The sequence below is a fragment of the Macrotis lagotis genome, chromosome X (assembly GCF_037893015.1).
Source record: "Macrotis lagotis isolate mMagLag1 chromosome X, bilby.v1.9.chrom.fasta, whole genome shotgun sequence".
Taxonomy (NCBI): Eukaryota; Metazoa; Chordata; class Mammalia; order Peramelemorphia; family Peramelidae; genus Macrotis; species Macrotis lagotis.
This window is the reverse complement of record NC_133666.1, coordinates 701,233,025-701,245,656: the sequence shown is the minus strand read 5'-3', so window position 1 is coordinate 701,245,656 and position 12,632 is coordinate 701,233,025. Positions and strand designations below refer to the sequence as shown.

General features: G+C 44.9%; 1 protein-coding gene across 7 annotated transcripts in view; it reads left to right on the top strand.

The window, feature by feature from the left end:
* Positions 1-6: 6 nt before the first annotated feature.
* Positions 7-12,632, top strand: part of LOC141497129 (uncharacterized) — a 29,443-nt gene continuing 16,817 nt past the window's right edge. For 4 of the 7 annotated variants that reach the window (XM_074199748.1, XM_074199750.1, XM_074199749.1 and 1 more), the window contains exons 1-3: positions 1,913-4,037; positions 5,027-5,153; positions 5,619-5,714. In XM_074199748.1, coding sequence (XP_074055849.1) covers positions 3,960-4,037; positions 5,027-5,153; positions 5,619-5,714 — 301 coding nt within the window. In that variant the 5' untranslated portion in view covers positions 1,913-3,959. The other 3 variants (XM_074199753.1, XM_074199754.1, XM_074199755.1) reach the window with 3 other exon arrangements.

Below are 12,632 nucleotides of genomic sequence, written 5' to 3'. Positions count from 1 at the left end.
TCGCTCCGCAGCCTCGGCTGCGCGTCGGCGCCTCCTCGGCTCCGGGGGGTTCGCCCTGCGCCGCCGCCCCCGGGGGCCGAGTCCTGCGGCCCGAGGCTCGGGCCGGGGTGAGTGGGGCCCGCCTCCAGGGGGCTGGGGAGGAGCCGCGGCCTGGCGCCCGGCCCGGCCTGCGGCACTGCGCGGGAGGACGGGGGCCGCGGGCGCGCCTGCGTCATGTGGCGCCGCGCCCCGCCCCCCGCCGCAGCGGAGGCGCTCATTGGTCACGGCCGGGGGCGGGGCGCGGCCTGCCAGCCAGTCAGGGCCCGCCGCCGCTCCGCGGGCTCGGCTGGTCCTGCCCCTGCCAGGGGCGCTCCCGGCTCCGCCCCCCTCCCCTCAGAGTCGGGGGCCGCCGGGATGCCGGGGCCCGCTGGGGTCCCCCCTCCTGGAAGGCCCGCGGCGCCTAATGTCTGCTGACGGCCCCCCTCCGGGGGGCGGGGGGCGCCCTTCATTCCCAGAGGCCCTATGACGTCACGGGGATGGGGGGCTCCCGCTCCCCTGCCGGGCCCCCGGGCCAGAGGCCCCTGACCGCCGCCTCGCGGGTGGGGGGCACCCCTGACCTTGGCCCCCCGTTCTCGCCCCCCCAGCTCCCTCGGAAGACGCCGCAGAGCCGCCGAGGCCCCGATGGCCCCCGGGCCGCTGAGCGCCGGCGCCGGCCAGGTGAGCCCCTGCCCTCCCCTTCCTACGTCCTCCCGCCGCGGCTGTGCCCCCCGACAGTCTCCCCGCCGACCCCTGCTCCTTGGTGGTCTCTCCCCGACTCCCCCTTCGCAGTCATTTGCTGCACCTCCTTACCTTGATGGAGGGGTTGCCGTACCCCAGCTCCCTCTCAGCCCCCCTTGATCTCTGTTCAGATGGTTCCCAGATTTAGATAAGCGGCCTGGGTCTCCTCAGCTCCAGCCTGCCATCATCCACTGCCTGGGGGGTGGCCCACGCTGGATGCCCCGGGCCCATGTAACGCAGACCTGCCCAGCACCCGACCCTCCCCTCCGCCCAACTTGGCCGCCCTTCTCCCACACACCTGCACTTGAAGCCTTGGGGTTGCTCTGAGTATCCAGCCAGACGGCGAGTCTTGTCCTTTCTGCCGCCACTCTCTCTCCTTTCTCTCCACCACAGCCTCTAGCTTAGTGCAGACCTTCATCACATCGGGACCCTGGCAATCAACGGCCCCTTGGGTTTTTGCAGTCAAAGACCAGGCTTGGCCAAGTCTTCTTCCTATTCAGTAAACTCCAGGGGCTCCTTGGGGCCTCCCACATCGACCAGAAGGCTTGGCCACCAAATCCCTTTGGAGCTGAGCCTCCTTTGATCTCTCCAGACTTTTTGCTCCTCTCTCTCTCTCTCTCTCTCTCTCTCTCTCTCTCTCTCTCTCTCTCTCCCCCCTCTCCCCCTCTCCCCCTCTCCCCCTCTCTCCCTCTCTCCCTCTCCTTCCTGTTCCGTTTACACTGACCTTTCTACTATTCTTTGGCATTGCCTGACTTTTTTTTAAGTCAATCAACAACCATTTGTTAAGCAACTTACTTTGTACTTTGTGCTAGAAGCTGAGGGGACAAAGAAAGAGTTCTGCCCCCAAGGAGCTTCCGTTCTATTGAGGGAGATGTGCTCACATAGAAGTCAGAAGGCATCCAGTGATGTGGGGGAGTCGGGCAGCTGCAGCTGGAGGAATCCTGAAAGGCCTCGTGTGAAGATGGGACTGGAACTGAATCTTGGAGGAGACCCAGGACTCTTAGAGGCAGGGATGAGGAGACAGGATGTGCCAGGTCTGAAGACAGCCAGGATCAAAGCAGAGAGCTGAGACCTAGAGGCCTCTGTATGAGAAGTGGTAAGAAGTGAAGTTAGCTGGTCTACAGAGGGCCAAGTCCAGAAGGTAAAGAGCTTTAAATACTATGGTCTCATACTTGAACCTAGAGCTACTTTAGGAAAATCCTTCTGGCTGCTCTGGGGCCAGTGGGATGGACTGGGAGGTGCTGAAGGAGGGAGATTGGAGCAGGAGGTTGTTGTCATAAGCCAAGGGAGAGACTAAACTAGGGTGGAAGAGAAGGGGTCCTGTAGAAGAGATGTCAGGAAGATAAAAATGATGACATAATGACAATATTTCCTGACTCTTGTCTTTTCACTAACCACTTCCCATTCTTGGCTGTTCTTCCTTCTTTCTGTCAGCTTCTGTCCTTGTTCTCCTTGGAAGCCTGTCTCTAATCCTCCATTCTGTAGGAGGTTTTTCCCAGTCATCCTCCTCCTATCAGCACCTTCCCGCTGAAATTATCTCTCTCTTATCCTGTATATTTTACGAGCAAAATGATTTGCATTTTGTCATAGAGTTGAAATGTGAACTTCTCAAAGGCAGGGACCATGTTTTTGCCTTTCTTGGAGTCTACAGACTTTGCTCCAGGGGTTGACATACATAGTAAGGAGTTGATGCTTGTTCACAGCTATTCGCTTGGCCTCTGTTTCTCTTTTCCGTCTGCAATATTTGCTCACATTTTAGTAAATTTTCTTATGCCTAGTATATATTGTGCTCAATTTGATGCTTTTAGGGATGAAAAAAATCTAACTAAATAGTAATATTAATCTATCTTAATATGCTTCTTTCAGATTCAGGAAGCTTTTTGGCTCATCTCAGCCCAGCCAGCTGAAATCATCAGGTTGCTCAGGACCTTAGTACATCTTGGGAGTTTGTGATTAGACATTATAAAAGTCTCTCCTGTCTGTCATAGACCATTTAGTAGCAAAGGCTCTCTAAATGGATGATAATGTGGCAAGACTGCCCACATACTAGAAAAAAAGGAGAGGCAACTCACACACACACCCAAAATGGCTGTAGAGCTTAAGTTGCAGCCCCTATTAAACAGCTGAAAGCCCCTGTTTCAAGATGCTGCTGGTTTTCTTTCAGGTGCCTTGAGGAAGGAGTCCCCTTAGCTTTTGACCCTAATGTCACTTCAAGGATCCACACCATCCAAATGCCATCCTCAGATCTATTTGCAGATGGATCTAGCCAGATAGATACACTTTCCCCCTTCTAATGTAGACCTTTGATGTTTCAGCAAGTTCGGTTGTTTGCCAGGAATTCTCTGGCCCTGATTAGTGGTGTGATAAGATGATAGATAACCTCTAATTCTTTGTTTTTTGGATTTTGCAATTTTTTCCCCCAATCTCATCCCTCCTGCCCACCCCCCACAGAAGGCAGTCTGTTACTCTTTACATTGTTTCCGTGATTTACATTGATCAAAATTGAATGTGTTGAGAGAAAAATCACATCCTTAAGGAAGAAACATAAAGTATAAGAGATAGCAAAATTATATAATAAGTTAACTTTTTTTTTTTTAGACTTTTTCAAGGCAATGGGGTTAAGTGGCTTGCCCAAGGCCACACGGTTAGGTAATTATTAAGTGTCTGAGGTCAGATTTGAACTCAGGTACTCCTGACTCCAAGGCCGGTACTCTATCCACTGCACCACCTAGCCGCCCCATAAGTTAACTTTTTTTAAAAAAAATTAAAGGTAGCAGTCTTTGGCTTTTGTTCAAACTCCATGGTTCTTTATCTGAATACAGATGGTATTCTCCATTGCAGACAGCCCCAAATTGTCCCTGATTGGAATGAGCAAGCCCATCAAGGTTGATCATCACCCCTATGTTGCTGTTAGCTCTTCTTGCTGCCACTAATTCTTGACCTTCCTGCTGTTCAGGGAAGATGTCTTTGGGCAGGCCCTCCTACTTTGACAATTTCCATCTTTTGTCATGTTGACTAGTTGGATTTGAGAGGCAACAAAAATAATTTGAATATATTTGTCTCTTAGTGACCCTCTCCATTCCTCTTTTATTTATCAAACTATTTCTCTTTTTCTTAATCTTGAAACAGATTTCTTAATTCAGTGACTCTTTTTTTTGACCTTCCTGCAGCCTTTAATAATATTGATCACTTTTTTCCTCCCAATGCTTCTTCTAAGTCTCCTTTGGCTTGCCCTTGTTCTTCTTGGTGGCTCCCTGTGGGATCAAGCAACACAAAGAAAGGTCTGTGTTAGTGCTGGGCTTTTACAGGCTGAACTCCTTGGGTTCTGTGGTCTATATCCCCAGTTCCTGTCTGTGCGCCCCCCCCCCCCCCCATGCTTTCAGACTCCTGTTCATCCTTTGAACTGGCCATTGCCTGGGCCTGCATGAGTCTCCTTTCTTACCTCCTGGGGGTCTTTGAACAGTACTCAGCTCGAGGGAAGCTCTGGCTGAGCTCTTGTGGTCTCCCCTTCCCTCAGACATTCCCATTGTATGTAGGCTGCATTGGTTTGATGTAGACTGGGAGATGGGCTTGTCTCTTCCATTGGGTGGACAGCCTCTTGAGGGTAGACACGGCCTTTTTGGCTCTTGTGCCCTTATTTCTTGTTGAGTGAGTTTCAAAGCAAACTCCTATCATTTCCAGCAGTTTCTAATGCCCTTCAGCTCCTCTTTGTGTGTGTCTGTGTGTGTGTGTGTGTGTGTATGTATGTATGTGTATGACTAGCATGAAATTGTGAGAAGGACATTGGCCTGGACTTCTGAAGACCAGAGTGGAGTCCAAGCTCTGTGGTCAGGGAGGGATCTTTGCCCTCCCTTAAATACAGGTTTTTCTTGAATTTGGAGATAAATGCTTACTTGCACTGCTTAAAGTGAGTGACTGTAATTGTGGGATTCTTATCTAATGCAAAATGAGCCACACTTAGTAGGAGCTCCTGCACTATTTTATTTGTTTTGTTTTTTGTTTTTTAAGTTTTTTTTGAAAGACAGTGGTGTTAAGTGGCTTGCCCAAGGCCACATAGCTAGGTAATTATTAAGTGTCTGAGGCCAGATTTGAACTCAGGTACTCCTGACTCCAGGGCTGGTGCTTTATCCACTGCCCCACCTGGCTGCCCCTCCTCCACTATTTTAGAAGACTCCAAGGCCCTCCATGCAAGTCCTGCCCACCCCACCCCATCCCCACATCCCTGGGATGGCTGTTGGCTGGGTTAGCACATGTGTATCTGGTATTGCAGGAGTTCCTTACCTTCAAGGACGTGGCCATAGACTTTACCCAGGAGGAATGGGGGCACCTGGACCCTTCCCAGAAGGAACTCTACAAGGAGGTGATGCTTGAGAACTATAGCAACCTGGTATACCTGGGTAAGGACAGCTTCCCCTCTAACTCAAACTGTGCACACCTTTGTTTCCAACTTGAAATGTGTGAGGGTGTCTCCTGTGTTGTCTAATTATTGCTTGGCCTCTCTGACCTTTGGGGAACAGAAATCAGCTGTTTTTGCTTTTTTATTTTATTTTATTTTTTTAGACAAACTATTGTCAAGTTAAAGGTATTTGCTTGATAGTGGCATGTCTTTCCCCCACCTCCGGTCTTCCTTCATTTCCAAGACAGCTCAAATTTCTTTGCAGATCAGCCTGAAGGCCCCTCTCAGCGGTGGGAAGATATCTAGTGAACTGTTGTCCTTTCTGAATCCAATTGCCTTTTATGACTGTTTCCCTCCATGATACAGAGCATCCTTCAGGGATCCTCTGACCCTCCTGGTGGACCTCAGCATGACCGGCCTGAATTCTGAATTGGCTCTTTGTCCCTTTCCTTTTTTTGATGGACAGGACTTGCAGCCTCCAGACCAGACCTGATCTCCCATCTGAAGCAAGGGGAAGCACCTTGGATAGCCAGGAGAGATATGGAGGCAGACACCTGGCCAGGTGAGTGAGGAGACAGATGCATCTTAATGTGGCTGACGATCAGGCTCACCTGATGAGGGACCTCTGAACATCTTGGGTCTCTGTTCATAAGCTGATTCAGAAATTCTTCTTTTGATCCCAACAAATTACCTTTCTCTCCTGCTGGGGCTTCTAAACTCAGAGAAAGAGATTCCTTTGGGGCAGGGGCAGCATCTTTATTTGCTTCTTTCTTTGGGATCACCCTACCCTGAGCTCTGTTCATGAGCAGTCACCGGAAACCACTGTGGATCGCCACATAGCACCCTAGTGCCCAGAGAGCTGGCAGCAGGAAGCCTTATCAATCTCAATTTAAATCCTGCCTTGGATACTTCTCACTTGTGTGACTCTGGGCAAGTCTTGATCCTTTTTGCCTCATCTGCAAAATGAGGTGGAGATGGAAATGGTTAACTGCTATTTCATATCTCTTTTCCCATAATTCTCTGAATTCCAATAATATTTATGTTCTGCTGACATGATCATTTTCCACACTATTCCTCTACCACAGTTTATTTTGGTATTCCTCTTGTCAAGTCTCATCCAAAAACTCCTTTTGAAATATGGAGTTACTTAGTCACCCAAAGAGAAGTATTCCACAATGGGCAGGCTTCAGTGTCAATGACTACTAAATAAATCCCATGTGGGCCTTTAGATTTTCAATATTAATGAATCAGTAAGGAAAAATGAAATGATATGCTATATACAATCATGCCAATACAGCAGATATTTGCATAAAAGCTCAAACATCTAAGTAAATAAAACAGGAAGAAATTCTTAAAAACTCATCTTCAGGGAAATAGAGCCAATTGGAAAGGAATGACCACATGGGAAAAGACAGGTGGATTTAAAGGAGAATGACTTAATACATTTTTTGATGGGCAGGACTTGCAGCCCTCTGTTAGAAAAATTGTTCTCCATAATAAAAGTTATATTCTACCTTATTTATTTATTCAAAGAAATAGGGACCTGACACCAAACTAGAAAGGGGTAAGCAGAAAAGAAATTAGAGGTCAGTATTATTGATTAGTATTGACCAAAACAATTAATTAGAGGCTACAGAAAAACATATACAAGAAATTTTTACTCACATCTAGTGAAATCTGTATCAGAATTACCAGGATGGTTCATAATTGGGAAGTGACCATCATTGTTAATATGGCAACAGCAAAAATGACTATATCTATCTATAGATAACAAAATACAGCTCTCATGTCTATTAAATACTACAAAGCTCTATCCTAGGCCCTTTCTTCTTTCTACAAATTTTATGATCTCAATAACTTCTGTAGATTTTTCTCCATCTCTCTGCTGACTTCTAAATCAATATAGCCAAATCTCATTTTTGTTCTAGGCTTTTACACCTATGTTCAGTAGCTATCTCCAACTCAACATATCCCAAACCAAAGTCATCATCTTTTCTACTAAACTGAACTCTCTTTCTTAGGTCATTGTTTATGTTCTTCAATCACCCACGTTTACAACCTAGGAATCATAGTTGACCCCTCACTCACCCCTCACTCAGCCAATTAAATCTCCCCTCACTGTCATCTTATCTGTTACCTTTCCTCTGCCTATACCACAACTTTCTATAAAAGCTGTCCCATCTGTAATCATCTGTCTCATCTAGACTATTTCCATTTTGATCTACCTGAATCTGCTCTCTCTCTCTAGTCCATATTCAGAAAGGGTCATGAAATTGATATTAAATTGACTGGGCATGTATTAAGCATCTCCTATTAGCCATGCTCTGGGAGTACAAAGTAGCACATATATAGATGTTGAAATACAGAATCTACAGAAAGTCATTTCCATGGGGAGAGTCCCAGGTGTGATATGAGACATTTTAGCAGTAGAACAAGAGGATTGGGTGGATGTGAGGGGAAGGTGTGATGGATTATAGAGGGTATGGGGCTGCCATGGATATGTAGAGGGAGTGAGGAGCAAGGCCCATCAATCTCGATGACTTCTGCAGAGCAATGGTCAGTTATTGTGGCCTTGACAGTAGCTGTAATCATGTGGACTTGGATCTCAATCCTAGGTGTGAGGGGAGAGGGATGGATACCAGCAGGAGGGGATGTCACATGCTTGACCCTGCCTGGTAGTCAGACTCAGGGATTGCTAGATTTGTGGAGCCTGGGAGCCTTGACCTCCTTTACTTTCCCAACCAAGAAGCTCCTTGGCTTCCAATTGCCTCTGGTATTTCAAACTTTTCATAATCCTGGTGGTGCCAAGAGGTCAAGGTGACAAAGATAAACATTCTGGGAGGGGGACAAACTGCAAAAACAGGGAGGTAGAGGGATAGTTTGGAAGAAGAGAGTTACTGAGGAGGAAGACAGAGTCTTCAGCCTGGACAGATAGAAAAACACGACAGGATCAAAGGCCTGGAGTTCCTAGGACCTTGAGAGGTCTAATCTAATCTAATGATTCCCTGGTGACAGTAAGATCATTGGTATTGGTGGATTATGAAAAGTTTGAAATACCAGAGGCAATTGGAAGCAACAAAGGTGGGAGTGATTTGAGAGCAGGGGACAGTGAAAGTGGTGGAAGAAAAATCTAGATGTTGTTCTGGGCAGCAAAGACTATTCCAGCTTCATATCCAAGATTACTGTCGGGGAGGAGTGAAACTGTCCAGCTGAAGAGAATAGCCAGGACTCAACAGGCAGGGGAAGGCAGGACTCAGAAATCAGGAAGGTGCAAGGAGTATGAGAAAAATGCCCAAAATAAATGGAAGATTGTTCATAAAGGAATGGAAATTCTTTTTTTTTTTGAGTTATAAAGATTTTATTTATTTTGAGTTTTACTATTTTTTCCCCTAATCTTACTTCCCTTCCCCATCCCCTCACAGAAGGCAATCTGTCAGTCTTTACATTGTTTCCATGGTATACATTGATTTAAGTTGAATGTGATGAGAGAGGAATCATATCCTTAAGGAAGAAACATAAAGTATAAGAGATAGCAAGATCAGACAATAGGATAATCAGGTTTTTTTCCTAAATTAAAGGTAATAGTCCTTGGTCTTTGTCTTTCTCTGGATATAGATGGTATTATTCTCCATTGCAGACAGCCCCAAATTGTTCCTGATTGTTGCACTGATGGGATGAGCGAGTCCATCAAGGTTGATCATCACCCCCATATTGCTGTTAGGATGTACAGTGTTTTTCTGGTTCTGCTTATCTCATTCAGCATCAGTTCATGTTGATCCCTCCAGGCTTCCCTGAATTCCCATCCCTCCTGGTTTCTAATAGAATAGTAGTGTTCCATGACATACATCTACCACAGTTTGCTAAGCCATTCCCCCATTGAAGGACATTCATTCAATTTCCAATTCTTTGCCACCACAAACAGGACTGCTATAAATATTTTTGTACAAGTGATATTTTTACCCTTTTTCATCATCTCTTCAGGGTATAGACCCAGTAGTGGTATTGCTGGATCAAAGGGTATGCACATTTTTGTTGCCCTTTGGGCAGAATTCCAAATTTCTCTCCAGAAAGGTTGGATGAGTTCACAGCTCCACCAACAATGTAATAGTGTCCCAGATTTCCCACAACCCTTCCAACAATGATTGTAATCCTTTCTGGTCACATTGGCCAGTCTGAGTGGTGTGAGGTGGTACCTCAGAGAAGCTTTAATTTGCATTTCTCTAATCAGTAATGATTTAGAGCAATTTTTCATATGACTGGATTGCTTTGATCTCCTCATCTGTAAATTGCCTTTGCATATCCTTTGACCATTTGCCAATTGGGGAATGGCTTTTTAAAAAAAAAATTTTACTCAGTTCTCTGTATATTTTAGAAATGAGCCCTTTGTCAGAAATACTAGTTGTAAAGATTGTAGAAATGAAAATTCTTTATGGCACAGTAAAAGGGGCAAGCAGAGTTGGAATGGGGTAGGGTTAAAAGGATGGGCTTGAGAGAAGGTAGGGGTTAAGGTCACTAATTCCTAAGGATTCTAGCCAATGATTTAAGTAAAATGAGACAAGGGAAATAATAGTGGTGTGAGGGTATGGTGAGCATAAGGTCACCAGAGAGTGGTTTTTTTTTTTTTTTTTTAGGTTTTTTGCAAGGCAAATGGGGTTAAGTGGCTTGCCCAAGGCCACACAGCTAGGTGTGTCTTAAGTGTCTGAGACCGGATTTGAACCCAGGTACTCCTGACTCCGAGGCCGATGCTTTATCTACTACGACACCTAGCTGCCCCCAGAGAGTGGTTTTACAGAAAGATATTGGGAAGTTAAAGTTTCTCTTGTTTTCTGGGGGTCAGAAGTATTGCAGTGATGCCAAGAGGGTTCCAGATCTGTTGGGGTGCTGGGTCTTGGTTATCCCTACCTGTTCCGTTCAGCTCTAGTAGGGGTGGAGTGGGCAGAAGAAGGTACTGCTTCTTGTTGAAGGATGGGCTATTAACCTTTGGCCCCTGTCAGTGTTTCATGACAAGTAATATCTGCTTTTGTCTTTCATGCATCTCTTCCAATACTCAGAGTAGATTGATTTCTTCAAGGGAGAAGCAATCTGTCTCCTCCCCATCCTGCCCCAGTATTTTATTCTAATGTTTTGCTAATGATCTCAGTGTAGTCTTAAGATGGTAGAGTCATCTACTTTTCTGTCAGAATCCTTTGAATAGGTGGGGAGTGAGAAGTGACGTGATCAGATCACTCCCCACCTATTCAATAAACTCCTCTGATTCCCCATCACTTATATACTCAAATACAAAGTCCTCTGTTTGGCTTTCAACCTGTTTTATAACAGTCCTCTTTTTTCCTGCTCTTCTATAGAAAGTAGAAAAATTACTTTAGCTGAGGGTAGAATGGGTTGGGGCAACCAGACCTGCCAGCAGCTATTTGGGGAGTACAGGCTTGAATTAATAAGAACCTGCACTAGGGTGGGAGCATTTGGAGATGGATTATTGGAGGTCTGCAGAATGGTTGGGTAAGATTGATAGATTAGGAAATCATTAGCTGGTCATTAAATTTGTGGAATCTGTTGCAGTCATTTAAGTCCAGGAATCGTGGAAGAAGAGAAGAGGGCCCAGAACAGACCCTTGAGGAATATTGACAACTAGAGGGTATAGTCTAGAAGGATGTCCATCAAAGGAGACAGGGAAGAAAAGAACCAGGAGAGGGGATTCAAAATAGAACTTGCCATTCCCCCACACCCTTTCCCTTTCCTTCCCCATTATTGTAGAGAGCAACACTATTCTAGTCCCTCAGGCTCCCAACTAAGATATCATCTCCCATTTCCACTCTTTATTGTATCTGACCCCCCCCCCCATATCCAATTTGTTACCAAAGTCTGTCAAATTCTCTGCAGCATCTCCCAATTATGACCCCTCTCCTCTGATGCTGCCCTCCACACAGATGCAGACTCTCATCACCTCATATCTGGACTTTAACAGAAGTTGCTGGGGGGTGGGGTTCTGCTTGCATCTATCCTCACTCCAGTCCACCCTCCATTCAGCTAATAAAGGAATTTTCCAAAAACAGAGCTGATCATGTCACTCTTTTAATCAGTAAACTCCAATAACTCACTTTCCGAGAATAAATGCAAAATGATTTGGTATTTAGAATCCTTCAGAATCTACATCCCTCCTCCTCCCTCCTTCCCCTTCCCCTCCCCACCCCTCTCCAATCTTCAGTGGCACTGAACTCTCGATTGATTTAGGATTGAGTTTGTATAACTGCCCCAAATGTGTTCACTCTATTGAACTTGGATTTCACGACGGCAGTCTACTGACATGCGTAGTTCTAACTTCCTGCTTTACAGCTTTATGCTGTGTATTTTGCCTGGAGGAGTCTAAATTATTTTTAAGTATTGACTCTGTTCATTGGTTCACTTTCATTAACTTATTCAAACTTAAGTCTTTACTATCTCTATGCTTGGATCACAATACCTCCTGATTCCAAATGACATTTTTATATCATTGGAGAAAGATTTCATGAGATATCTTGACAGATTTGAAGGGATTTTAGTGGAGACATTATTTGATTTCATCCATGTACTCAAGTGATTAAGATATTTTGGTGCTATTCCCTCTTTATCTTGAAAGGCATAATTAATTCTTTTTAAGAGGGATGATAATGAGCACAACTTTTGGAGGCTTAAATCTATACCTGAAAAAAGTGCCTTGTTATTATCAATCTTTTTTCCTTAAATGTTTTTATCCAATTACATGTAAAAACAGTTTTTAACATTTAAAAAAAATTGAGTTCCAAATTCTTCTTTCTCTCCTTTTCCTACCCCATCCCTGAGGTAGAAAGCAACATGCTATGCATTATGTATGTGCATTCTTCCAAAATAATTTCCATGTTAGATCATGCTGTGAAGGAAAACACAGACCAAAAAACCTCACAAAAAAAATAAAGTGAAAACTAATATTTTGATTGGCATTCAGACTGCCATCAATTCGTTCTCTGGTGGTGTATAGCATTTTTCATCATGAGTCTTTTGGATTTTTATCATTGTACTGCTGAGAATAGTTAAATAGTTCACATTTAATCATCATGCATTTTGCTTGTTACTGTGTGCAGTGTTTTTCTTGCTTCTGCTGGCCTTACTCTATTAGTTCATGGAAATCTTTTCAGCTTTCCCTGAAAACAATCTGTTTGTCCTTTCTTATAGCATAGTATATTCCCTCACAAACATATACCACAGTTTTTCAAACATTCCTTAGCTGGTGGACATCTCCTTAATTTCCAATTCTTAGCCTTTATAAAAAAAATGTTGCTATGAATATTTTTGTACAAATAGGGCCTTTTTTTTACTTAAAGATTTTATTTTTGAGTTTTACAGTTTTCCCCCTAATCTTACTTCCCTCTACCCCCCCACAGAAGGCAATTTGCCAGTCTTTACATTATTTCCATGGTATACATTGATCCAAATTGAATGTGATGAGAGAGAAATCATATCCTTA